The sequence below is a fragment of the Podarcis filfolensis genome (genome assembly GCF_964270895.1).
Source record: "Podarcis filfolensis genome assembly, chromosome: 12".
Classification (NCBI taxonomy): Eukaryota; Metazoa; Chordata; class Lepidosauria; order Squamata; family Lacertidae; genus Podarcis; species Podarcis filfolensis.
The window spans coordinates 13,536,724-13,564,457 of NC_139614.1; the positions used below are offsets into that span (position 1 = coordinate 13,536,724).

At 46.5% G+C, this 27,734-nt stretch overlaps 1 protein-coding gene and 1 long non-coding RNA gene across 3 annotated transcripts in view; one reads left to right on the plus strand and one right to left on the minus strand.

Moving 5' to 3' along the window:
- Positions 1 to 1,788, plus strand: part of LOC310745634 — a 36,863-nt gene extending 35,075 nt beyond the window's left edge. The window contains exon 3 of the long non-coding RNA XR_014540256.1: positions 1,201 to 1,788. This is a non-coding gene — a long non-coding RNA (uncharacterized lncRNA). The remainder of the gene's footprint in view (positions 1 to 1,200) is intronic.
- LOC310745347 (collagen alpha-4(VI) chain-like) overlaps positions 1 to 27,734 on the minus strand; it is a 99,446-nt gene that overhangs the window by 17,201 nt on the left and 54,511 nt on the right. For both annotated transcript variants that reach the window (XM_083577532.1, XM_083577531.1), the window contains 13 exons: positions 27,002 to 27,055; positions 25,708 to 25,770; positions 23,943 to 24,008; positions 23,285 to 23,338; positions 21,212 to 21,247; positions 17,614 to 17,676; positions 16,581 to 16,643; positions 14,918 to 14,980; positions 12,960 to 13,022; positions 10,453 to 10,503; positions 6,827 to 6,862; positions 5,133 to 5,195; positions 1,190 to 1,252 (listed from right to left, as the gene is read on the minus strand). In XM_083577532.1, coding sequence (XP_083433658.1) covers positions 1,190 to 1,252; positions 5,133 to 5,195; positions 6,827 to 6,862; positions 10,453 to 10,503; positions 12,960 to 13,022; positions 14,918 to 14,980; positions 16,581 to 16,643; positions 17,614 to 17,676; positions 21,212 to 21,247; positions 23,285 to 23,338; positions 23,943 to 24,008; positions 25,708 to 25,770; positions 27,002 to 27,055 — 738 coding nt within the window. The remainder of the gene's footprint in view (positions 1 to 1,189; positions 1,253 to 5,132; positions 5,196 to 6,826; positions 6,863 to 10,452; positions 10,504 to 12,959; positions 13,023 to 14,917; positions 14,981 to 16,580; positions 16,644 to 17,613; positions 17,677 to 21,211; positions 21,248 to 23,284; positions 23,339 to 23,942; positions 24,009 to 25,707; positions 25,771 to 27,001; positions 27,056 to 27,734) is intronic.

Here is a 27,734-nt window from a genome sequence, read left to right on the forward strand (position 1 = left end):
TACCTCTTACAGTTTGTCTGAGGGACAGACAATGAGCTCAGGTTTGGACATAATACAAAGTTAAACGGTGACTTGGCTCAGCAGCTAAGAGAAGCAGAGAAGGAGCAAAGTTCTCTCCCTGAGAATCCATGTTTTCTAGGTCATGTTTTGGCTTAGCGTTACATGCAAACTGGGCCATATTCCCTAAGCGATCATGATTCTCCAACGAGACAGCTTGTAATGCTTCCTTCAGCTTGCAATGCTGGTATTCCTTCAGGGAGCACAGAAGCAGGCAATACTTAGTATATTTTCCCACATATCCTAATTCTGTGGGGTACAATGCCCTACCCCTCGGGTAGAATGATGCAGTCCATGGGAGAGAATGTTCAGTTCAGAATAAATGGATTTCTGTGTATATCCACAGTTTGCTGTTGCTGACAAACCTAGACAGCATCTTAAAAAGCAGAGACAACACCTTGCCAACAAAGGTCCATATAGTTGAAGCTATGGTTTTCCCAGTAGCGATGTATGGAAGTGAGAGCTGGACCATAAAGAAGGCTGATCGCTGAAGAATTGATGCTTTTGAATTATGGTGCTGGAAGAGACTCTTGAGAGTCCCATGGACTGCAAGAAGATCAAACCGATCCATTCTGAAGGAAATCAGCCCTGAGTGCTCACTGGAAGGACAGATCGTGAAGCTGAGGCTCCAATACTTTGGCCACCTCATGAGAAGAGAAGACTCCCTGGAAAAGACCCTGATGTTGGGAAAGATGGAGGGCACAAGGAGAAGGGGACGACAGAGGACGAGATGGTTGGATAGTGTTCTCAAAGCTACCAGCATGAGTTTGACCAAACTGCGGGAGGCAGTGGAAGACAGGAGTGCCTGGCGTGCTCTGGTCCATGGGGTCACGAAGAGTCGGACATGACTAAACGACTAAACAACAGCAACAAAATCAAGATTCTAGATTGAACTCAAAATCATTCCTTCCCCCACCCCAGATTCTTTCACACATACATGGAGCAATTTTGAAAAGGAAAGCATAATTTGAATTCAACACTGAGCTACTTCTATACTGTGCTGTTGATTTTGCAGATGAAACTCATAGCCATGTTTTTGTTTATATAAGCCTGATCCAGAAAATATAATTTGATAATCTATTTTCAGCTATATTTGGTTTCACAGTTCAATATTAATCTGTATTTCTTTTACCATTCTTCCAGGTTCTCCCCAGCGTCCTGGATCACCAACTGCTCCTGGTGTTCCACCACGGCCCTTTAAAAAATGCAAAGGCCCCATTAAAATAACACAACTTGTTTCAGGCTTCATAAGCGAAAACAAAAGGTTTGGGGTTTTTTTGAGTTGGCTGAAAATTCAATTTTTTTGAAAGTTTCATTTTTTAGGTTCCTTCCAAACTCTTGGATAATTTCAGCTCCCTTGAAGTGAAATTTCAGGTACCAATGAAATGCCTTCCTCCCCCCCAGTTATCTGCCTGTGAATAAAGTTAGACAGCTGTGGATTCAATTTTATTTCACATTTTAATATTGCTAAAGATAGCAAATGAGCTTGGAGCCTGCTCCTACCAATTCTTTTTTCGCAAGCAGAGTTCGAAACTCCCACTGTTCTAGGCGCATTTTGCGACAAGGAATTTCATAAACACGAGCAGTTTCTGAGCTCCGGGTGCAGTACAGCGTTTAAGATTTCAGATTAAAATTGCCACTGTTACTCAGAAGTAAATCCCAACCAAGTTCAATGGGGCTTCCTCCCAAGTAAAACATGCATGGATTGGGGACCTGAAAACTTTCTGTTCTGTTCTTTTCTTTTCTTTTCAACCCAACATGTTTTGCTTAGGTTTCAGTTGCCTTGTTTAATGTACTTTTAATGTATGATGTGCTTTTAATTTGAAATAATAACAATAACAATAACAATAACAATAATAATTTATTTATACCCTGCCCATCTCTGGGTGGCTTCCAACCAAATATTAAAAACAATACAGCATCAGACATTAAAAACTTCCCTAAACAGGGCCGCCTTCAGTTGTCTTTTAAAAGTAAAATAGTTGTTTATTGGCTTGACATCTGGGGGGAGGGTGTTTCAAAGGCCCTCAGTGCTGGACCTCAGTGTCCAGGCAGAACGATGAGGGTGGAGACGCTCCTTCAGGTATACTGGGCCGAGGCCGTTTAGGGCTTTAAAGGTCAGCACCAACACATTGAATTGTGCCCGGAAACGTACTGAGAGCCAATGAAGAAATATACTAGCCAGTTAGTTAAAGGTAAAGGGATCCCTGACCATTAGGTCCAGTCGTGCCCGACTCTGGGGTTGCGGCACTCATCTCGCTTTATTGGCCGAGGGAGCCGGCGTACAGATTCCGGGTCATGTGGCCAGCATGACTAAGCCGCTTCTGGCGAACCAGAGCAGTGCATGGAAACGCCGTTTAACTTCCTGCCAGAGAGGTTCCTATTTATCTACTTGCACTTTGATGTGCTTTCGAACTGCTAGGTTGGCAGGAGCAGGGACCGAGCAACGGGAGCTCACCCCGTTGCAGGGATTCAAACCATCGACCTTCTGATCAGCAAGTCCTAGGCTCTGTGGTTTAACCCACAGCGCCACCCGCGTCCCTTAGCCAGTTAGTTACGATGGTTTAAAGAGTGCATGTTAAAGGGTTAACTACCTCAGACTCTCACAGTGATGCTTAAAATCAAAACAAATTTTGGAATGGGATCACTGAAGGGCCCTTAAGTCTTAGGTTTGCGAACTGGACACTCAAGGTGGGTGTCTCTGCTATCAGTTGTATAGGCCTTTAATATGTGTTAATTGTGGTGGCAAAAAGATATAGAAATGATAGAGACAGAGACAGAGACAGAGAGAAAGAGAGAAAGAGAAAGAGATATACAGTGGTGCCTCGCAAGATGAAATTCATTCGTTCCGCAAGTTTTTTCTCCTTGCGAGTTTTTCGTCTTGCGAAGCACGGTTTCCCATAGGAATGCATTGAAAATCAATTAATGCGTTCCTATGGAGACCGCTTGCCAGGCTGGCGGTGCGGAGAAGGGCTTTTCTCCCCACCACAAGCCTTCAGGACAGGTACGGGAACAGAGGGGAAGGCGCGCAGCGCTTCTCCTCTGTTCCCGGGGCTTGCAGTGGGAGGAGGGTTTTTCCTCCCCACCGCCAACATTCAGAACAGCATTCTGAATGTTGGCGGTGGGAAGGAAAACCCTCCTCCCACCGCAAGTCTTCAGGACAGCCATCTGAAGGCTGGCGCGGGGAGAAGGTCTCTCCGCCCCACCGCCAGCCTTCGGAGGAGCCTTCGGAGCAGCCTTCCGAAGGCTGGTGGTGGGGCGGCGAGACCTCCTCCCACCGCCAGCCTTCGGAGCAGCCTTCCGAAGGCTGGCGGTGGGGCGGAGAGACCTCCTCCCGCCGCCAGCCTTCGGAGCAGCCTTCCGAAGGCTGCCGGTGGGGCGGAGAGACCTCCTCCCGCCGCCAGCCTTCGGAGCAGCCTTCCGAAGGCTGGCGGCGGGAGGAGGTCTCTCCGCCCCACCGCCAGCCTTCGGAGGAGGTCCGAGGACAGTGGGGAAGACGCACTGCGCTTCCCCGCTGTCCTGGAGATTTCCCTATGGGCTTTCGTCTTGCGAAGGAAGCCCATAGGGAAATTCGTCTTGCGAAGCGCATCGAAAAACGGAAAACCCTTTCGTCTAGCGGGTTTTTCGTCTTGCGAGGCGTTCGTCTTGCGGGGCACCACTGTATATGAAGGAAAGGGGGGATGTGGATAATCTAGGGCTTGTCTGCAGTGTGGAAGGAAAGGTGGACCTTTTTCTGCCTCCCCACTTCCAGCCACTCGCTGAAGACTGGAGACGAGACCCTCTTAAGAATATTAGGGAGGCGGGCGGGGAAGCATGGCTTTGTTTTTTGCAGTTTTCAGATGAGGACTAGACCATGTGAAAAATGAACGTAATATTTTAGCTGCAGTTCGTTCCTTTTCAGTATTCTTGTTATGAAAAAAGTGTGCGTAGATGTTCTGTTGTTGCGCCCGTAACCTTGATTTAAGGTGCCGTTTAGCTCCTAGCTTTCATATCTCCATTTCTAACACTGCCCTCAAGTGTTACTTCCTTCCTCTATCGGTATGAAATAATAATAAATTTTCCTTCAGTAATAACTCAGCCAAAATGGACCAGAAGTGCATTTGTTTTGCAAAAAGCACCGCACACTACATGACACTCAGTGAGTACTTCCTGCTCTTCCTCTGTGTTGCATTTGATGCTGAAGATCTACGAGTGAAACCCCTAAATCTGGGTGAACCATGCTGTGGCAATATTCAAAATGAATGTGTGTGTGTGTGTGTGTGTGTGGTGTACACAGCCAGATCGGCGGGGTATAAATAAATTATTATTATTATTATTATTATTATTATTATTATTATTATTATTATGTGTTTGTGTGTGTACACACACACACATATAAATATATATGACAAACATAAATAAATAAACAGTAAACATCCATTATAAATCACCACTTGGTCCCAGAAATAACTGGGGATCTACAGTATAATGATGATGATGATGATGATGATGATGATGATGATGATGATGATGATTTATACCCCGCCCTCCCCAGCCAAAGCCGGGCTCAGGGTGGCTAACAAGCAATAATAAAAATAAGTTGAATGAATACAACTTAAAAACAAAATTAAAATACAACTTAAAAAACAAGGTTGAATACAACATTAAAATGCAGGCTCATCACAGGAGGAGAAAAGAAAAGAAAAAAGAAAGAGGGGGAGGGAATCAAATTGGCTCCAAGCCAAAGGCCAGGCGGAACAACTTACAGGCCCATATTGTCAATTAAAACAGATATTCTACTGGTTTTTCCCTAATAAGATTTTAAAATGATCTGCAGTGCACAAAAACATTTCCTTTTCCTTTTTCAGTGCTCTCAAAATGTTGAATAAACCCAGAGAATATCCAGCAAATTCCCACAGAATGGGGGGGGGGGATTTTAAGTGGCCATTTTCACACAGCTCTGAGGCATTATTAGACTGTCACAAATTGCGGCAACTGGATTCTAGCGTGAGGTATCTGAAAGAAACCATCAGGAGCTTTAAGCGAACTCTCCTTTCTCACGTATCAAACCACTTAGGATCATTTATCATCCTCACCCGTTGTCCCCTAATTCCTTTGGCGCCTTTATCTCCAGGAATGCCTGGATCTCCATCTTCACCCTAGAAAGGAATCAGAAGTAGAGTTTTGCAGCTAAGAGCTCCTGTTTGGATTGCTTATCCTTTCCTTGCACAAAAAGAAAGTTCATTTGGATCGAAGCTATTGTGTGTGCCTTTGTCCTTTTATGGTAGCCCTAGTCCAAGGGGTTCTTCATTTATTGCCCATAACCTCATTTTCCTTCCTGGGGGAAACCCAAAGCAGCTAACAGAGAACGGAAAAACTTTATTGATACTGAATATGTTAATTATTATGCTGGTATTTTGTCCTAATTATGAGAATAATCAATATAACAAAACATAGCAACTATCGCAATATTCCAAAGCAACATTCGTGTCTAAACAATAATCCATTCAATTGTATTAAATACGTAAGGATTAATTCAACAACAAGGGTCCTCTTTCTGGCCAGGGTGTCACCACCCCAAATCTAGCTTAATGTGTCCAAAGATCAGAGCTGCTTCTTCACTAGAAGGTTTTATACCAGTGGGGAGTGCATTATCCTGTCGTCGTCCCAGAGTTGTGGTTCGAGGACCCGACCCCGCAGTGTGGAAAGAAATACACAAGGACACGTTATATAAGGTTAATGGGCAAGGAAAGGCCACAACTTTATTGATTACAGCAGTGAAAAGGTATTGGCTTAGGCATTGGATCTCTCAAGCAAATGGGTTTATTCACGAGTAGGTGGAGCCTGTTGATGCTAATCCAACTATAGGCTCTCCCCTGATGTCACCGGGGGTCGTGCCATGGCCTCCCGCCAAGCAGGCATCGGACAGAAATACACGACCGCCAGATTCCTTTAACGGAATACCCCTAAATTGAAGGCATAGGCGATTGACTCGCGGTGAGACGACGAAGAATGAGGCCGGGGAGAGGCTGGCACCGCAGCAAAAGGCTGCTAAGCACGCCCCCTCCCAGGCACCTGGTTGGATGCCTGCCGAGGGGGCGTGGGCGCCAGCCAGGTGAGGTGGAGGCAGGGGGCTAATGCCCCCTGCCAGGGGCGGTGCTCGGCTCCCGCCCACAACCACTCCCCTCTCTTGCAGGGAGGAGAGTCCTTGCTATGTGCTGAAGAGGAGAAAAAGGGTATGCGTTTAGCCACTTTGTGGCTTCCGAACTGGACCAAGGCTGTGGTGCAAGGTCAAAGTGTTAGGACTCCCCCTGCCCCAAACCATAGCCCCAATCCACCCATCTAGTTAAAGACTATGGAAATAAGGAACATACCTCATACCAAAAGTAAAGGACCCCTGGACGGTTAAGTCCATTCAAAGGCGACTCTGGGGTTGCGGTGCTCATCTCACTTTCAGGCCAAGGGAGCCTGCATTTGTCCACCGACAGCTTTCTGGGTCAGGTGGCCAGCATGACTAAACCACTTCTGGTGCAATGGAACACCGTGACAGAAACCAGAGCGCACAGAAGCGCCATTTAGCATCCCGCGGCAGTGGTATCTATTTATATACTTGCACTGGCATGCTTTCGAACTGCTAGGTTGACAGAAGCTGGGACAGAGCAACAGAGCTCGCTCTGTTGTGGGGATTCAAACCGCCGACCTTCTGACTGGCAAGCCCAAGAGGATCACCCGCATCAAAACAACCCATACAGGAAACATAAATGAGTCACTGTAGGAGTATAAGCAATACCTGCAGTCCAGGGTTTCCAGGAAATCCAGGCTGCCCCTGGAATTAAAGAAACAGAAACAAAACTTTGATCTCATGTGACTTCCTTGCTGGCCATTTCACAACCTTTTCTTTGCTGTTGTTTTAAAAAGAATAGCTCTATTTTCTTTTAGATTAAACACATTTGCAATTTTGTATCTGTATTGGAGTGTGTGTTGTATTGCTTTACATGTGCAACTATTTTAACTGTTTATAAATGCAAATGCAATTATATGTGTTATATACGTTTTACTGAGGGCAAGCCCATTGAAATGAATGGGCCATACATAGCCATGTTCATTCATTTCAATCGGTATACTCTGAGTAAAGCCAAGTTGAATGTGTCATCGAATGTGTCTGGTGTCATATCCCAGTACTGCAGTTATCTGCTTCATTAGAAAAGTTAATTATCAGCTTAAGAAACCTGATCTGCTGGTACTGTATAGTGGGCAAGGCTCCTCTCTTCCTTCATATTATCCTAATCACATGGAGAATAATGTCTGAATAGGGTGGAGCGTATGAAAATGTCACAGACTATGACATTACACCAGTCACCCAGGTGAGTTACTCTGGCCTCAAAGGAGAGGTAGAATAATGCCATAATGGAGGTGCAGATTAGTGCACTGTCAAAATCATTAATGCACCACAGTGGCAAAGTGTGGAGGGGGTTGCAGGGAGGTTGCCCTGGGCACAAAATTTGTTGGGGTCATGCAATTTCAGTACCCGGTGCTGCCTTAATACAGCTAACTGCTTCCGGCACTGGGCTCTGTTGAAAACAGCTTCTCCATGCAAAACAGGAAATGACCTCACCAGACAACAGAACGACTCTTCTTATGTCTACGGCTGCGATCTCCTGGGTAACGCAGATGCTTTAGGCAGTTGAATGCACATGCATACACTGTCTGTTTCCTTCCTTCTCTCCCCGGGCACTGGCAACCCACGCTACACCACTGATGCAGCATCAGGAAGCAAGTTAAAGAAAGAACAGGAGAGTGAATCCTGAGCTGGTCACAATAAAGCCCGTAGGGATCCATTCACCCTACGATATGCTAATCTTTATTGTCATTGTCCCATACAGAACAACGAAATTGGAAAAATCTACATCAGACATTCAAAAACCCACAAGCCTGCTATCCCAGCTATCCCAGCCTGGTTAGCCCCTAAAAACTCTGATACCCTATAACTGAATACCTTACACTGCGTTTAAAACCAAAATCGCATTTGGATAGATACTGTTTCTCAGGTGGCTAGTCCTAGTCTTTATAACCCTGTACCTTCTTCTAGAAGGCAGAAGCTGCCAAAACATCTTTCCATATTCAACCAGAAGAACTAACTTCCCATGAAATTAGTTCTTATACATCTCCCTCTGTAGTTTTTGGACAGTCGTCAGACTCCAGAATACTATACTTGATATAGGAAAGATTGACATGCTTCTTTCCCAATCACAACTATTTATCATGCATTGGAAGTGTTGAGGTTGCATTCCATTCCACTGTTTGTTTTGGACACTAGAAAAAATCGGCAGGCGACTATCCAGATCTCCAGGTAATGCAACAAAACAAACATTTATACTGGCTTTTAATGTTGGTTTTGAATGGAATCTATTTTGTTATATGATCTCAGCAACATGGGTCCCTTGTCAGTTATGGAATGGGTTGTGCTTGTGGCGTTGTGCTGTCCACAATCAACAGTGGAACGTTACCAATGTGCTCTGCCTCACTCTCATCCAAAAGGAGGCCTCTTGGCACTTTGGTTCATAAAGCTTCACTCCGCATGTGACTAGGCAAAGCCAGGACATGAGCCAGCATGACAAAGGAAGCAAACTGTGCTACGAATTGGCTGCCCTCTCTTCTGAGAATGGGGCGATTTAGGGCTCTGCGAGTGGTGTGCACGCATTGGCCCCTGAGCCGAGGGGGTGCTGTCTCAAAGCCCAGAAAGCGAGGCGTTGGGCTTTGGGAAGGAGGCGTGAGGCTCTGGTAGGATCCTAGAGCCCTCCCACCTCCTTCCCAAAGCCTACTTAGCACTTTTCCAGCTTTGGGAAGCAGGCAGGAGAGCTCCAGGATTTTGGCCTCGCACAGGGCACCAAATCCACCACTGAGCTGGGCTTACCAAAGCATAACGACTGGGATGTAAGCGTTGCTTTGTTCTGCTCCTGACCCTTTTTGCACACAGTCACTACAAGCACGCTTCTCTGATCCCGACCAGTAAATTAATAAGCATTCCTGCATTAACAAAGATTATGTAAAGGGAGTTGGGGGTTGCTCGTGCGTAAGGGGGCTGCTGCTCTAGGCAACGTTGTCGGGCTAAACCTTTCCCTGGCTGGACAGCCCTTTCTCCGTGGCTGTGTCAGTCACTGGCAGAATCCGTCAGTGGGCGTTTCCTGAACTTCTTCCAACATAAAAGCTCTTTGACGCCAAGTCTCCGCCTAGCCTCCCTGTGCGGAAGTCTCCTGCGCAGTGTGGGCGTGGCCAGCGGAGGTCCTGGGCTCTCCCCGCTGGTCTCTGTGGAAAAGTCTTGGAGCCATCTCTCCGAAGTCCTTCCCTGTTCCCCTTTCTTCCTGGTGTCACGCCGATTTCCTTCCCCAAAGGAAGTGTTCTCTCTCTCCCTGCTGGTCCCTTCTCCTGCATCGTTGGGGAGTCTTACCTCCACTCTTGGCTCCGATGGCAGTTCCCTGACAGATTCGGATTCCCACACCCAAGCAGGCAAACAGACCCAAGATTTTGGAAACTGCTTGCAGTGGTGACATACATCCATGTATGGGTGCAAGTGTGTTCAGGGGCACTTTTAACAGACTGGCTGGCAAGCATGGGCTGTGTTTGCAAAACAAAATGAGAATGGTTACATCCCCCATGTGTGTTTTAGCTCAGCCGGTAGAGCACAAGACTCTTACAGGATTGTGGGTTTGAGCCCCACATTGGGCAGTATATTCCTGTGTTGCAGGACCAGGTGACCTTTGTGGCCCCTTCCAAGTCTACAATTCAATGATTCTATGAGTCTATTCAACAGTGCTCAATAAATCCATATAACTATTGGAGGCACAAGCCACCAGGAACATCTGCACAAGCCCAACAGCAACTAAAGAAATCTGTGCAAGGGAACCCTGTGTGGTGTAGTGGTTAAGAGCGGTAGTCACGTAATCTGGGGAACCGGGTTCGCGTCTCCGCTCCTCCACATGCAGCTGCTGGGTGACCTTGGGCCAGTCACACTTCTTTGAAGTCTCTCAGCCCCACTCACCTCACAGAGTGTTTGTTGTGGGGGAGGAAGGGAAAGGAGATTGTTAGCCGCTTTGAGACTCCTTAAGGGGAGTGAAAGGCGGGATATCAAGTCCAAACTCTTCTTCTTCTTCTTCTTCTTTTAATGAGGTTTCCCTAAGAGACATCCTAAAAGATTGCACTGCCTGCTGTTAGTGGTTGTCACTGTATAGCAGGGATGGTGAATCTGTTACCCTACAGATGTTGCTGGACTCTAACTTGCATGAACCCCAGCCAGTACAGCTAATGCTCAAGGATTATGGGAGTTTAGTCCAAAAATATCTGTAGGGCCACAGGTTCCCCACCCCTGCTGAAGAGTGATAGTTCACTGCGACCAAAACTTCACAGCATGGCTCTCACCTTTGCTCCTTTTCGTCCTTGTATACCATAGCCATTGTCACCATCCAGCCCCTGCAAGGAATAGAAAAATCAAAAGAATTTTTAAAAAAGACTTTTAGGGCCGGCCCTACCATTAGACAGAGTGAATGTAGTTAGAGCCATGAAAGGAAAGGAAATTGCTAGGATTGCATCCAGCTAAGTTCTATTCAAAGTAGTCCGGATGAAACAAATCGGGCAGGCCATCAGCCTGGGCAGCCCGGGTCTTCCTGTTATATACCTGCTGGGATTGACAAGGCATATGACCCTCACTTGAATCTCATTAAACTCTTTGGGGGGAAATTAGCATCAGACATCATGTGCATGGAAGCTGCCAAATCAATTAACCAACTACGGTTATAGTTAATAGCTCCAGTTTTCCTATAACTTGATATAGCTGGATAGTTCTGATGAACTGCAAAAGCATTTTTAGTTTGCTTGCTGTTGCTACCCTTTTCTTTCTTAGTGCTGCTTTGTTTTGTACGATTCTGCTTGTATATGTTGATAATATAATTTTGGTTACTGGGGACAAACAAGATTGTACAAAAACAAGTCCTGACTGTGACAAAGATGACCTGTGTGCTTGCTTGCTTGCTTAACAGCTGCTGGGAATTTCAAGGTCCCTGCTCTCCCTTCTCATGGTCTTTGTACTGGACCAGGAGACTCCAGTACAAGAGAGCATTCCATGTCAAGAATGAGGGCAAGTGGGCACCCTATCAAATGACAGGACAGGAGCTACACGGAGCAGGAACTTTCCACTGGTGGTGCCCATTGTATGCCTCACTCTTCCCAGACCTGCTCTCTTTTGGCCTGTATTTTGGATCTTTAGAGGAAGGCTTTGGAAGAACAGGTTGACAAGTCTTATCAGCCGCTGACGTATAAGCGGATTTTATTTGCTGCTGTTCTGGGCTTCTGATGCACCAGGGTTTACACCAGTGTAATAGAGTTGGCCAGGATGCCGGAAGGGATACAATTTACAAGCTTTCTCCATTATCTGCACAGCAGGGGGTGTTCAGTTAACAGAGCTAAGGCTGAGCTGAAGCATTCCCTGCTGGTTACCTGCTTTCAGCAAGAGGGGTCGCTGCTTGGTAGAACCCAGTTGGTTATCTGTCAGATTCTAGAGCTCCCTATTGGTGGCTCTTAGGTAATTCACAAAATACAGAGTCCATTCATAAAACACATAAAGCATAAAGCAGTAACATAAATCTCCATTGATACATATTGGGTGTGTATTTCAGCTGTTGAACGTACAGGTTTATAGCCATGCTGTAGTGTAGTGCTTATGCAACTGTGAATAAAAGGTGGCTGGGCTCATCGTCCCGGGGTTTGGGGGGGGAGGTGACAAAACTGATTTCCAATAAGTGCCCCCCTTTATTTCCATAACAAGTCCTTGAGTCTGTACTCTGAATTGTGACACCAGGGACCTAGAAGGTGCAGGGCTTGTCAGTCCAACCCCTGCACAGTCTCATCAGGGCTGACCTTAAGGCAATTGGAGCAATTGGGCCAAATTGGGCCCTGCATGCCGCTCCTAAGGGGGCCCCCGCACCAGGGCAATCTAGATGGACTTTATTTATATCTATAAGGTTTTGCAGACTTTGGCTGTGAACTGGGGCCCTACAAAAACAAATTCAAGTTGCGCCCCACTGCTTCAAATTGGGCCCCATTGGCTAGCCCTGAGTCTCATAGTTGCTGGGCCTGAGTTGCCCTGCCCTCACATGAAGTCTTGGGTTTACAATTTTGGGAGAAGGGAAACTGCGGCACTGGGGAGAGATCAAGCTGGTGAGGTCCCCTGGATTCAGAGGACTGAGTTGCCCTGCCCTCGCATGAAGTCTTGGGTTTGCAATTTTGGGAGAAGGGAAACTGCGGCACTGGGGAGAGATCAAGCTGGTGAGGTCCCCTGGATTCAGAGGACTGAGTTGCCCTGCCCTCGCATGAAGTCTTGGGTTTGCAATTTTGGGAGAAGGGAGACTGCCCACTGGGGAGCGGGCAGGCTGGTGAGGCCCCCTAGATTTAGAGGCCCTAGGCTTCAGCCTATACATAAATCCAGCACTGCTGAGAAGAAATGACTGGCAGCTTGGCAAGAAACCCACAAACTGTTTCCTTGGCACATCTTCTACAGGACACGTTACTTGTTGCGGTTTTGCTCTTGTGAACCATTGTGCCAAATCTGGCAGCAATATCTTAAGAAGTGTCCAAATGGGTTCAGTTTGGAATGTTTCAGTCTGCCATCTGGATTCAAGATGGCGGCTGATGGATTTTTTTTTAAAAAAAGCTCCTCCATCTTGGGAACCGTCGTGCCATGTTTGCCAGTGATATCTTAAGAGGTTTCCAGATGCGTAGGGAACAGACAGAAAGATGGACAGACACACGATTTTCCAGTAGATGAAGGAAAAGGATGAAGGAAAATCAAATGGAACAACCGTTCTTTTTCAGAGGCGGAGAGAAATTCAGTCACAAACGTCAAGACTCAGAATCAGAAAGGCAAAACTCACAGTCAAGCCTCTTGGTCCAGGTAGCCCCTGTAGGCCTTTTTCTCCAAGATCACCATGTTCTCCCTTTCACACAGTACAAAACATAGATTAACCATTAAATACGGACCAATAGTACGGACCAATTTTATTGTTTTGGTGTCTATAGTCTTGCTCTCAATGAGGCTGCAAACTCAGGACTGTCTGTACTGCCACAGACTGAAAGTGGGGGCTTCCATAATGGATAGCTCCTCCAGACAAAATAATCCCCTTTACATAGAAAACTAGTTTTCAGACAGAAGGCTTCTAGCTTAGCCTTCTCCCTGACAGACTGCTGATTATATGAAACACTGGTTACCATTGGAGTTGATGAAGCTTTGGGTGAAATGTTCAGACATGTGTGAAGGGGCGTGTTAGCACCTCAACCTAGTACCCACCTATAGAAAAACTAGGCCTCAAGTTTCCTCATGAGGAAAAGGCCAGGCCAGAGAAGTCTATGGAACTTATTTAGGGTTGCCACATTTCAAGTAGTAGAAATCTGGACACATTTTTTGGGGGGGGATCGCCCCAAAGGTTGTTGAGCTTCGTAGTTCTGTTTGCAAACCCCAAGACATTTTGCTGATTTTTCGAAAAATTTCCCTGTGTACTAATTTCGCTGTTTGGGGTCTCAGGAAAAATTGGACATATGGCAACCCTAACTTATTTTAAATGGCAGATGGTACCAAATAATAGACTATCTGTAAGAGTTATTTTATTTTATTTTAAAATACCACCCCCCATGTTAGATATGGATGATCACCATCATGAGCTCCACAACTCGGTGAGCAATTTGAAGTAAAAGACAACTGATAGCAACCAACAGCTTTTTCATTCCAGAGAATTTTAGTGAGTTTGAGCAAGGGACTGAACAGGGCGGGAGGCAGGGAGGTAAACAGTAGGTGCCACCAATGACAGGCAGTGTCAAAAGAGTGGCAGCACACACACACACACACACACACACACCCTCTTCTGCTGATCTTAGGAGAAGAGGGCAGCCCTTTTAAGTATTCTGACCTCCTCCCAAGTCATTTAAGGCAGGGGTGGCCAGCCTGGCACCCATGGTCACAAGGGTGCCCACCCATGCCAGCGTGGTGTGGTGGTGACTTTTTTATTTCATTCATTCATTCAGCCTTTATTGGCATAACACGGAGCCTTCCCATACTATTCTGTGTTGCTGTTTCTTTTTCTGCTCTGACATTTTGCGTCATACAATGCCCCTAACGCCAGCGTGGTTAAGAGTGGTGGACTCGTAATCTGGTGAACCAGGTTCGCTTCCCTGTACCTCCACATGCAGCTGCTGGGTGATCTTGGGCCAGTCACACTTCTTTGAAGTCTCTCAGCCTTACTCACCTTACAGAGTGTTTGTTGTGGGGTAGAAAGGGAAAGGAGATTGTTAGCTGCTTTGAGACTCCTTAAAGGGAGTGAAAGACGGGATATCAAGTCCAAACTCCTCCTTCTCTTCTTCTTCTTCTTCTTCTTCTTCTTCTTCTTCTTCTTCTTCTTCTTCCTCCTCCTCCTCCTCCTCCTCCTCCTCCTCCTCCTCCTAACAGCCACTGTTTTGTGATATGCCACACATCCCACGGTGGCCATTTTGTGACTGGGGCCCACAGAATTTTCTCAAAATTCCATATGTGCCCACCAGCCCCCAAAAGTTAACGGCCCCTGATTTAGGCCATTCATCAAGGGGTTAACTAGTGCTTTGAATTGCAAGACAAATAGGCAGCAGCCAGTCAATACAAAAGTGGACTCGCACTTTCCAAAGGACCAGCTCCAGATACATTTTGTACCGAGTATAAAAGTACAAAAATATTTACAGGCCTGCTCAATTGCTACATAGAGCTGTTCTTTATACTGGACAAAACGAAGGCTGCGTTTTACTTCGGAAGAAACGTGTTCAGACACTTTGTTGAAACACAAAAGGTACTGTTGAAACCAGTTCTTACCTTTTGACCTCTAGGTCCTTCTTTCCCTATGGAGCCAGGCGCGCCATCGATTCCTTGACTACCCTCCAATCAGAAACACATATCGAAAGTCACATTAAGAAAACCACAGCAATCATTGGCAGCCAGTTAAATAGCTTTTGTGTTTTCTCTATAATCCCATCCAGGTTTCAGCAGTCCTAAATGATGTCTGTTCAACTACTACGGAAGAAAGGGCAGACATAGAATCATAGAACTGTAGACATATATACACTAAAGGCATTTATTTCTTTTAAAAGTGTCAGTCCGCATCTTATGATAGAATGCAGCTGAACAGATGATAGGCAACGTGAGGCCCCAAAGTTGTATTTTGAGGGATTTTACTTGTTCAGAGAAAGTAGCAGTGAGAAAGTCATTTCAGAGGAAAGCTTTGGAGATGCGGGGAGCTGACATGACTCAGAAGTCTGGATGGAGGAAAAGGGAACACTAGGAACAGGGATTTCTGCAAATGACCCTAGAAGCAGCTTGCAAATTTAAACATGCATTGGCTGAAATGCACATATAAATCATTGGAAGCTGCCCAGAGTGGCAGGGGCAACCCAGTCAGTTGGGCATCATCATCAATGAACACGAGCAAAATTCAGGCTCAAAAGCACTCTACATACTTTTGCATTGATCCAAATTAAAAACCCATGATACAGTGCATAAGCAAAGTCAGGATGCTCTACTACAGTTGTAAAGCATAGACTACAAAACCCGCGACTAGGAACAAAATACTTGTGCACAGAAATATCTGGGGGGATGTATAAGAGGTGAGAGGCCTTCGCTTGGGGCCCACACGGGGTTTTCTCTTGAAGCCAACAGCAGAATAGGTAGTGGTGTGTGATTGGTTACGTCTGTGGTGCCCACTGTTAGTTTCTGTTCTTATCACTGTGCAACTGCGTGGAGTCACAGGTCTCTGTTTACATTCCAGAGACCTTCCAGTCTCATGGGAAAGGGAGACGGGATGTGACGTTAGTGGTTTCCTGTTTCCTTTGTTGCTTTGTTCAGTTGCTCTCTGCTTTCATAGAGAGAGGATGTCTTTTCTGTTCTGCGTAGTTTAGAAATAAAACTCTTTACAATGTAGCCCAAACCTCTCGTCTCTTCCGCATGCTGCTGGGAACTCTGCTGGATATAATGTGCCTGAGGCCTTATCAAAGGCTCAGGTCATTAAACACGTCAGAGGCGATTTCAAAGGCTCGGCTCGGAGGAAGATGAGGCCTTATCGGCTTGGCCGAGTGGAGATTCCGACATTTTTTAAGGCTCCTCTTTGGAATCGCCTCCCGATTCTACAAAATTTTGCATTGATCAAAATTAAAAACCCATGATACAGTGCATAAGCAAAGTCAGGATGCTCTACTACAGTTGTAAAGTATAGACTACAAAACCCGTGACTAGGAACAAAATACTTGTGCAGAGAAATATCTGGGGAATGTCTAAGAGGTGAGTGGCCTTCGCTTGGGGTCCACACGGTCTCTCCCTGCTGAAATTAGGCTTGCAAGAAGCTTTCTCTTGAAGCCAGCAGCAGAATAGGTAGTGGTGTGCGATTGGTTATGTCTGTGGTGCCTGCAACAGTTTCTCCATATTGCAAATGTTCCCATGGACTCATAAAGACTGGCAAAGTAAGACATATAATTTTAAGACATACTTGGGGTCCTGGAAAGCCTTGAAGTCCTCGAGGTCCAGGTATTCCTCGTAAACCTGGTGTACCCTGAGTGACACAGGAGACAAAGGAATATGTTAGGGTTCCAAGGGGTTGATCGAGAGTAAGCAGGCAAATGCCTCCCTGCTCGGCTGTGAAGCCTTGCTTTTGATGCCAAAATAAACTTTATCTGTCCAGAGCACCACTCTCCCATGGCTGGCTCATTCACTGGCAGTATACGTGAGTGGGCGGTCCTTAAACCTTCCCCAGCAAAGTACCGTATTTTTTGCTCTATAAGACTCACTTTTTCCCTCCTAAAAAGTAAGGGGAAATGTGTGTGCATCTTATGGAGCGAATGCACGCTGCGCAGCTATCCCAGAAGCCAGAACAGCAAGAGGGATTGCTGCTTTCACTGCGCAGCGGTCCCTCTTGCTGTTCTGGCTTCTGAGATTCAGAATATTTTTTTTTCTTGTTTTCCTCCTCCAAAAACTAGGTGCGTCTTGTGGTCTGGTGCGTCTTATAGAGCGAAAAATACGGTGGTTTCTTGACGCCCAGTCTGCGCCTCCCCTCTTGGCGCGAAAGCTTACTGCGCAAGGAGGGCGTGGGTAACGGAGGACCTCTCTCCTCCCCGCTTTGCCCAGGCAAGGTGTCCTGGCACCGCCTCGCCTCCTCCAAGCCCTGAAGCTCCTCTCCACTGGAGGCGTGGTTACTCTCCTCCGCTGAGGAGGAGCTGCTTCCCACGATCTTTGGGGGGGGGTCTCTGTAATCCATCTGGCTTTTCCCCTCTCCCCCCTTAGCCGATGGCAGTTCCCTAACAGAATACAATAGTTTTTTGATGCATGTTGACCAAGCCCCAGATGCAGCCTTATTTTAGTGGCTCTGGCCTGTTGATGCAACCGCTTCAATACACAATGGCTACTGGAAACAAATCCTACCTGTTTCGATTCACAACCTGCAGAGTCAGTCATTACAATATGCAGAATTCAGCTTAGACAAGACACCCCTCTAAGCACGGCAACAGAACACAGATTTATATTACCTGGTTTCCTTGTAGCCCCATTTCACCAGGAAGACCTGGGTCGCCTTCATTTCCTTTTAGGCCCTGTCAAAGAGAAGAGAAAAGTACTAAAGGAGACACACATTTCTGAACTGCAGCATTCTGTAAGAGTGAAATGCAGTTTCTGCCCAGATATTAACCAGCAGAAACTTGATCTCGCGCACAGTCAACCACAACCTCGACAACAAAACAGCAACAACATGCCACTATTGAAAACTATATTGTTTAGACAGTATTGTTTTGCAATATGACTTTTTGTTAATTTTTTGAAGTTTTTATAGATACTTTGGTTGATTTTACTCTTATATGTTGTATCCTGCATTGTTATATTTTGACTAAAGTTGAGAATTATAAATACGTCCATAAATAAGTACTTGTCTCCTCTGTAGAGTTGGTGGCTCCAGCTGACTCATGTGTAGCACCATTGCTACCATCCATTGTGGCCATTTTAACTTCCCACAGTGTCCTGACCGAAGCATCACTCCTAGGCATTGTGGGAAAACTAAATGGTGGATCCAAACTGCATGGCCTGGAGAGATGAGGACAGGTGTTAACAAACCTGGGGGCTGCCCAACCATGCAGGGTGCCAGGCTTAACAGATGATGGGCCCTCTATTGCTAAAAGAGTGTTCATATGTTCATCATGGGTTGAGTATTAGGGATGTGAATGAAGATACTTAAGTATCATGGAGGAGGATGCAGCTGACCCCCCTTGGTCTAATTTTTCCTTTCTGACAAAGAGATGGAAAAAGCAAAGCAAACAGGCCCATAATTACCACCCTTTCGAAACATCAGGTAGTTCAACTGGCGCTTTTTGCCTGAATCCCTGGAGCAAAAATGATGGGAGCTGTTTCCAAAGCTTTAGTTTGGTGACAAAAGAAAAATTACCAGGAGGAGCTGTAATCCGAGAAAACATTTATTGACACCTAAGGCAATCATTAACCGGCATGGGGTTTGTAAGGAAATAAAGAAAGCATTGCTGAGTAATGCTCAACTTTGGACAGAAAAGCGGTCTGCTGTGACAATTTAAACGTGTGTTTGTGGCAGGATGGGGAGAAGTAAATTCAGATAAAAGCCAAAGCCTGCAGGGCCCTCTATGGCTCCAAAGTAAAATTGACACTGCAAAGAAAACATCTTACAAAGAAGCTGGTGTTGTAAAGTTGGAAGAAGCAGGTGTGTAAGAGATGTGTAAACTTTGGGCAAGCGACATTTCATTTTGAGGCCAAACTCCCTTCATCCCACTGCGAAAATGAAGAACATAAGATGAGTCTGGCTGGAGCGGACCCAATGATTATTCAGTCTAGCATTCCATTTGCAACAGGGACCAGCCAAAAGGCCCGGGAAACCTGTAAGTGTGGCTTAAAAGCAACAGAGCTTAGGAAGAGAGGGATTTGTTTTATTTATGTCAATGTCACCTGCATTCATTCATCTTTTACACCCCGTTTCCACATCGTTCTGCAAAAGCATTTTAGGGCATTTTACCCTAAAATTTTACTGGTTTTCCCAGTAGTGATGTATGGAAGTGAGAGCTGGGCCATAAAGAAGGCTGATCGCCGAAGAATTGATGCTTTTGAATTATGGTGCTGGAGGAGACTCTTGAGAGTCCCATGGACTGCAAGAAGATCCTTAAGGAAATCAGCCCTGAGTGCTCACTGGAAGGACAGATCCTGAAGCTGAGGCTCCAATACTTTGGCCACCTCATGAGAAGAGAAGACTCCCTGGAAAAGACCCTGATGTTGGGAAAGATGGAGGGCACAAGGAGAAGGGGACGACAGAGGACGAGATGGTTGGACAGTGTTCTCGAAGCTTCCAGCATGAGTTTGACCAAACTGCGGGAGGCAGTGGAAGACAGGAGTGCCTGGCGTGCTCTGGTCCATGGGGTCACGAAGAGTCGGACACGACTAAACGACTAAACAACAACAATCCTAAAATACCCTTTCTGGCATATAGACATTTCTGTAAATGCACATTCTTATATGTGTTTTGGTGCATTTGAATCAAGAAACGTATCACAAAAGCAAAAGAAATGCAAAGGCCGAATGATAACTGCATGCTGATCCACATAGGCAGACTGGGCAAAATTCCTGAGGAACTGGTAGTCAGTGACAGGCTGCCTTTGGAAGAAAAGAAAAGTTTCAAATGGTGATTTATTCATTCAGCCCAAGGAGATCAGGGGGTCTCATAATAGCCCTGCCAAGTAAGTTGGGCTAAAATGTAGCCTAAAATGGGTGGCTGAGGCCACCCATCCAGTTTCATGGCTTGTTTGCAAGCAGTGGTGTAGCATCAGTTGCTGGCACCCGGGGTGAGCACAATTTTGCTGGGTAGGGGAACGCCAGCCCAGGCCTCACCGGCAACACTGCTGGAGTGACCCCACTCCTACCAGAGCAAAACAGGGCAGCGTTGAGCTGCCTTCCTGCCCATGCAGGGGAGAGCTTGGCCGGTCAATGCAGCCTGATTCATGCCCACTCAAAAATTGTGCACCCTGGGACACAGCCCCCCTGGTACCCTCCCACTCTATGCCCCAGTTTGCAAGAGCCACTCGCATCTATAGCCAATGCACAGAGGGGGCAGAAGGAGCACCCCAATATCCACACCCAGACCCATCCTTGACATCCGCCCAGTGAACCGAATGTTGGTGAATGTTGGCTAGCCTGGTTCAGCTGCATTTGCATAGCATGCCTCCTCCCTGTGATGTTTGACTCAGCACACAGACACTGGGAAGCAGCATCAGAAGACACGCGGCCATCAGAGGTTTGCTAGCGGACACTCCTCTTGCTACTCCCTCCATGCATTTGCTATATATAGGGAGGGAGATATTTTGAACACTTCTACATTTAAAAAGGGATGCGGGTGACGCTGTGGGTTAAACCACAGAGCCTAGAACTTGCCGATCAGAAGGTAGGAGGTTCGAATCCCCATGACGGGGTGAACTCCTGTTGCTCAGTCCCTGCTCCTGCCAACATAGCAGTTCGAAAGCACGTCAAAGTGCAAGTAGATAAATAGGTACCGCTCTGGTGGGAAGGTAAACGGCGTTTCCGTGTGCTGCTCTGGTTCGCCAGAAGCGGCTTAGTCATGCTGGCCACATGACTCGGAAGCTGTACACTGGCTCCCTCGGCCAGTAAAGTGAGATGAGTGCCGCAACCCCAGAGTCGACCACAACTGGATCTAATGGTCAGGGGTCCCTTTACCTTTTACATTTAAAAAAAAATGCACAAGCTTAGATGAGGATTTGAGAAATTCCATGAAGCCTAAGCCGGGTTTAAGAATTAACCACAAACTCAGATCTTGAAACAGCAATTTTCAAACTACTGCATGTTTCAAACTGTGGTCCTTCCAGTCTTCATGATCAATTTCTACTGATCGGTTGGGCCACTAGATTATCAAGAACAATGCCCTTGTTTTCATGAAAGGCACAGCTCTCCTTTCGATATCTAGCTCCGCAAGTCAAGGAAGTTCCAGGAACGGAACACAAGTCATTACTATTCAGAATGGCAATGCCAGTTCCTGCATTGGTTCCAGGAATAAGGGGCAAAAGCTAATAATAATACATTCAGCATTGTGTGAGTGCAGTGGCTACTGACCTCTAAGCCAGGACGACCTCTGCGGCCATTGGGACCCTAAACGAAAGGGGAGGAAACAGTTTTTAAAACAAGTTTTAAAGAATGGCACTTTATATGTCCACTTATACATCATCCAAAAAGAAGAAATGCATTTTCCCACCACCACCACGAAAAAAGAGGGCAATAAATGACATACATTTGCATTATAATTTGCAAATGCCAAGTTATATGTATCTAACTTTGCAAGTACAGAGTATCAATCATGCAGAAGAACTGCCCTTTCCTCTCCTCACCCTGCATACCTGCAAAATCTGCTCCAGGGGGTCTTCCAGCTCCCTGGAGAAGATTTTGAGGGTGCCCAAGGAGCAGGCCACAGAGGAGAGGAGGGGAAATTCTGTTGCACAAGCAGAAGTCTGATGCACTAACAGAACAGCAGCGCTGGATATGCCCCAGTTACTACTATCTAAACTGAGATGCACTGTACTTCTTTAACGGGGAAGACTGCCAGTAGGTGACAAGCGTGGGTGGCTGATCTGCTGTCCGGGTGCTCTTGATGGGTAACTCCTGCTCTCCCTCATTATGGTTCTTTAAACCAGATTTGGACCAGGCAGCCCTTCAAATAGGGGACTCTTTCAAGTGGAGGACTGTTCTCTGTAAAGCATGGCCACCCTAACTGTAGAATATTACCTATGGGAAATAGTCATCTTACATCGAACCCTTCCAAGTCAATGAAGAGGCTAGTCAGCTGCTCCAGCTTCCGCAATGGGATGATCGCTACCTCTGCTAACTTAGAGGTGTTTTGTCAATCAGCCCTGTATTTTAAACGACCAGGAGTTAAAAACGGCTAGCCAGTTTGCAGTGAAGCTAAGTTAGTTTATAGGGGAACAAAAAGTCGCCAGCAGATGAAAGAGAACCATTTCCTAGAGTGTCTAAGATGAGCAGTGAAAGGCCTCAGGTTGCAGTAGGTCACGAGTTGGCAACTTTCTGATAAACTCAGCCTACCAATGCTGGGTAGTATTTGGGCCCAATTACCTATGGCTTGGACACGGGTGGCGCTGTGGGTTAAACCACAAAGCCTAGGGCTTGCCGATCAGAAGGTCGGCGGTTCGAATCCCCGCAAGGGGGTGAGCTCCCGTTGCTTGGTCCCTGCTCCTGCCAACCTAGCAGTTCGAAAGCACGTCAAAGTGCAAGTAGATAAATAGGTAAACAGCGGGAAGGTAAACAGCATTTCCATTCGCTGCTCTGATTTGCCAGAAGTGGCTTAGTCATGCTGGCCACATGACCCGGAAGCTGTACGCTGGCTCCCTCGGCCAGTAAAGCGAGATGAGCGCCGCAACCCCAGAGTCGGCCACGACTGGACCTAATGGTCAGGGGTCCCTTTACGTTTACCTTTTTACCTATGGCTTACAGCACAAGCCCATGCGTAATTGATTCAAAAGTCATTTGACGGGGTTTATGTCAGGGAATGGTCTGAAACAGAGGATTGGGAAATGTATTCTTAGTGAGATCAGCTCCTCTTAGAAGAGGAGGAGCGAGGGAGATTCACCCTCCCTGTTTCCAGTGGTTTCAGAAGCAGAGGGAGACACAAACACTGAGCAGCTTAGACAGGAGTTACCTAGCTACGAGATAATGGACAGAGAAACAGCAGGGAGGGAACAGCCAGCAGAGATGTCATTACAGAGTGTGGGGTACCCCCCTCCCCAAGAACTAGGAGATCCGTCCTTCTTAGAGAACAAAGAAAGCAGAGAGGAGGAACTTCCCATTGGTGTCCAGGATGTTGCGGGAGATGGAAGGGGGAGGAGTTAGAGTAGCTTGTGGGTCCTATCTCTCCTTGTGGAGAGATGTGGATTTTTGCCTGCAGTCAGATGATTGAATACAAAGGACTATAAAATATAAAGTGCTCGTTAATTCTTGTCTGTGAAGTCAGACTCTCCACACCTGACAGCTTAGTTGCAGAAAAGAGTGTACAGGATTGCAAAATAATCTTTTTTTTGAAGTAGTTACATAGGAAGAAAGGAAGAGTTTGTCCCCTGTAAACTGAGCCATAGCATTTCCTTTATGCATTTACATCTTCTCTATTACAGCTGCTCTTACATTTGCACCCATCTCGCCTGGCTCTCCTTGCACGCCATCAGTTCCCAGGTCCCCCTGCAGAACACAGTGAAATTACTAAATTACATTCGTGCCTTTGACATACTCCAGACATGTGTGATGAACACTGACATGTAATTCAAGGCAAACATACTCATCCGAATAGTTGCGGTACGGCATTGCTTTGTAAGCAGTTTCACCGTAGCCAATTGAATAGTTGCGGTACGGCATTGCTTTGTAAGCAGTTTCACCGTAGCCAATTGAATCAAAGTATATAAATCATATCTACTTTGATGGAACAGAACAATAGAGACTAGTCCAGTTCCAAATTAAGCACATTGTCAGAGGCGTCTTCTCCCATTTGTCTTCATTGCGCCCCGATGATCTGCCAAAATCCACAGTGTTCATGTGTCTCTTCCCTCTCCAGTAATCAGGATTAAGGTTGCAAAATAGGTCAACCGGATCCAAACTGGCAGGACTCTGGTGGGGTTTTTGCCCCCAAGATAAATATTAATAAATATTAGTGAATTAATAAATAAATCCCTGTTTCAATGAAAGAAGCTATCCACATTCAATCTTGCAAAAATGATGACTTCTCTTTTCAGATATTTCTAAATATACACATTAGTTTGTTCTTAACGATTTCTAGATGTCTGGATACCTGCCGCCCCGTGATTCCTTTTGCACCAGCTGGACCAAAGACATTGTTGTCCATTCCAGGAACCCCCTGAAACAAAGAAATACACACTTAAGTGTTGCCAGTGAAGGGTGGCGCTGTGGGTTAAACCACAGAGCCTAGGACTTGCAGATCAGAAGGTCGGCGGTTTGAATCCCCGCAACGGGTTGAGCTCCTGTTGCTCCGTCCCTGCTCCTGCCAACCTAGCAGTTCGAAAGCACGTCAAAGTGCAAGTAGATAAATAGGTACCGCTCCGGCGGGAAGATAAACGGCGTTTCCGTGCGCTGCTCTGGTTAGCCAGAAGCGGCTTAGTCATGCTGGCCACATGACCCGGAAGCTGTATGCCGGCTCCCTCGGCCAATAAAGCGAGATGAGTGCCGCAACCCCAGAGTCGGTCACTGCTGGACCTAATGGTCAGGGGTCCCTTTACCTTTACCTTTGCCTTTATGCTATGCTAGCATAGCTGGGGGGGGGGGAAATGGGTGACCGACATCAACATTCATTTTAAGTTGAAATATAGGACTGCAATCAAAAATCTTTCCCCGAAGAAATGAAAGGAATCATCCGGCAATGAACTCAAGCGGGCAATTTGAGCGGATGACTTGATGATTGGAGATACAGTTTCATAAGACAAAGAGGTCAGAGAGGTTGAAAAACATTTTAAATCTAAAATAATGTCCATGTCTGTCAGAGACTGCCTCTAGGTCCCGGCTCACAAAGGACCAACGCTAGCCGGTAGAACAGAATAAAGTCTTTATTGAAGTATAGTTTCCATTTCCACATCTTAGCGTGCATCTCTACGTCTATTCCCTAGATCGGCGAAGTCCCATCTGAATCTCCGCCTCCTGTACACCAGTTCAAGACCCTAGCCTTGCTCCACCTTTTGCGTCTCTCCTTTCGCCTCTGGGTCCTACCACCCCCCGGGGTTCCTTCCTTCCTGGATGCCTCGGATGCGGACCCTTCGGATTCCTCCCCCTCCCTTCGGCGGGCTTTAGGACCTGGCTCCCTTTCCGGGCTGCTCATTGCGCCTCCCTCTGGTACATTTGAACTTGGCGCGCGCGCGCTGTCTCCGACCCTCCTCTCTACCGTTTCCTCGCTCTCTGACGCAGGCGTGGCTGCTGCCGGAGAGCTGCCTGTCGCTGGTGCCTGGAACTCCTCCCCCCTGCTGCTCTCTGGTGGAGTAGCTGGTCCGGATTTCCAGCTGCTGCTCTCTGAATCCCCTCTGGTCCCTTCTTCCTGGGGTGCCCCTCTTGGTAACCCCCCAGCTCTGCCCACGGGAGCCCCTTTCTGTGAATCCTCCGATTCGCTGGACAGACTTAGAGATCTCGGACGGCTATCATCGCTAACCTCTCCTTCCGATTCCTCGCCATCCGTTCCCTCTGCTCCTGAACCCCTGACAATGTCATATCCCTTTTAGAAATGCATTTGTGTTCTGTGCCAATAGTAGAACAGCAGATTGTGTCCACTTTCTTGTAACTTCTAACAAGGCGAAATGGATCTTCTCAAAGCACAGCCTCTGGTTGGCCACTATGAGAATCAGATGCTGGACTTGATAGGCCTTTCGGCCTGATCCTGCAGACCCCTTCTTACATTTTTATAAGTCCAGCCACAACAAAATTTGGGGTGAGGGAAAGGCTGTCAAGAGCTGCAAAGGCCAGAACTGGAAGCAGCTAGTTCTGTGAGAAAGGTGGGATATAAATCAGATAAATGCGTAGATTTTTGATTAAAAAATAATAACATCATTACTCACATTGTCTCCTCTTACACCAAGCTCTCCATGCTCACCAGGCTCTCCTCTGGGGCCTTTTCTACCCTTCAGCCGGAAAAAAAAAAGACAAACAGCAGTTAAAATGTTATGTACCACCTCACCTTATCAAATGCAATCTTTACCTCCTCGGGCCTTATTTCAGATGATGAGGGCCGCTGACTGAGTTAAGCAGTCTAATGCTCACTAACTGCAGTGGGGTTAAGTACATTTATCTTTCTACTGGATGGGGCAGAAGAAATGCTGACTAACATCAGTTCCATTTCCTGTGAGTTAGCTATATATTCCAAACTTAGGTCCTATCTGCAGTAGATGTTTAAAGCTGTACGATAACACAGTAATGGGAATGGCTTCCACCAAAGAATCCTGAAACTCGTTTGTTTAGGGTGCTAACAGTTGCTAGGTGACCCCTACTGCCCTTGCAGAGTTACAGTTCTTAGAATGGCTTAACAGTCAAACCTCTTCCTAGGTAACTCTCGAACCTGCAGCTTGGTTAAGGAAATAGGTGTGTCCTAAGAAGTCTACAGTTCCCAGGATTCTTTGGGGGGGGTCATCACTGTTTAAAGCATATGATAGTGCTTTGAACGTGTAGCAGACCCTCCAAGTGTCCCCATTTTCCAGAAACAGATTCGGATTTAAAGAAGCTATCCCAGTTTCTGATTTAATCCCAGAATGTCCTTAGGAAGTCCCTATTTTCGTCAGAGAAATGTCGAAGGGTATGGAGTTATCCGATCCCAGAGCCATCTGAAGGTAGCCCTGTATAGAAAGGTTTTTTTAAAAAAATGTTTAATGTTGTATTATGTTTTTATACAACTTGGAAGCCACCCAGAGTGGTTGGGGCAACCCAGTCAAGTGGGTAAAATGATGATGCCAGTGGTGGAATAGGAAGTCTTCCACCTCAGATAACTATTGGAGTTTATGGTATAGTACGAATGGGGCCTTGGTCATTAGACAGTTCAGAGCCATTTCCAACAGTTCAGAGGCTCTGACTTATAGGCAAGGCAACCGTACACAGAGGTGCAAGTTATCTCTACACATCTACAAGTGTTTGTGTGAAACAACAAACACTTATTTATTTGTGCAGCTCAACAATTGTGTGCACAGGTACATGGACTGTACATTTGTTGGGTGTTGCGTGTGAATAAATATACAAGTAAGCATGCAGCTCAACTATCTGAGTGCACTGGTACACAGGTCGTACCTTTATTGAACTTAAAGAAGTTTGAACATCCCTAGTGCCTTTTGCCAACAGACAGTTAAAATATAGAATTATCTTTACCCTTCGCCCTGAGCTGCCCTTTGGTCCATGTGATCCAGGAATTCCTCGTTCTCCCTAGAACCCCAAAAGAAAAAGAAGTACAACTCAGTTATCTTGTGCAATATGTTTGTCATAGAAATCTCAGGCAGAGTCTCCAGACTTTTAGAAGACATATAAAGCTATTTAAACATATAAAGCAAAAGGGAAGTGTCAGGGAACTGCCATCAGTGCCGGAGGGAGAGAGCAAAATCCAGAGGGATTCCAGAGAGCGTCCCGGGATTGGGAGAGGCAGCCCATCTTCTGGGGAAGAGAATCAGCGTAGCACCAGTGGAGAAGGGGGGCAGATGGGGGAAGCGGCAAGGCGGTCCCATGACTCCTTGCCAGGGACCAGCGGGGAGAGTAGGGGTCCTCCGCTGCCTATGCCCTCCTTGCGCAGAAGGCTTTCGTGCAGAGAGAGTAGGAGGAGACTAGGCGTCAAAGAGCTTCTTTGCTGGAAGAAGTTTAAGAAACGCCCACTGACGGATTCTGCCAGCGATTGAGACAGCCACAGGTGAGTGGCTGTCCGGACAGAAAAGGTTCACTCAGGCAATACAGCCAGGTGTTTGCACCGGCTTACGCACGAGCAACCCCTAGAACCATCACAGGAAGCTCCTGGGATAGCTCAGTAGGCACAGCACGAGACTCTTAATTTCAGGGTCATGGGTTTGAGCCCTGTGGTTGAAGAAAGATTCCTGCATTTCAGGGGGTTGGACTA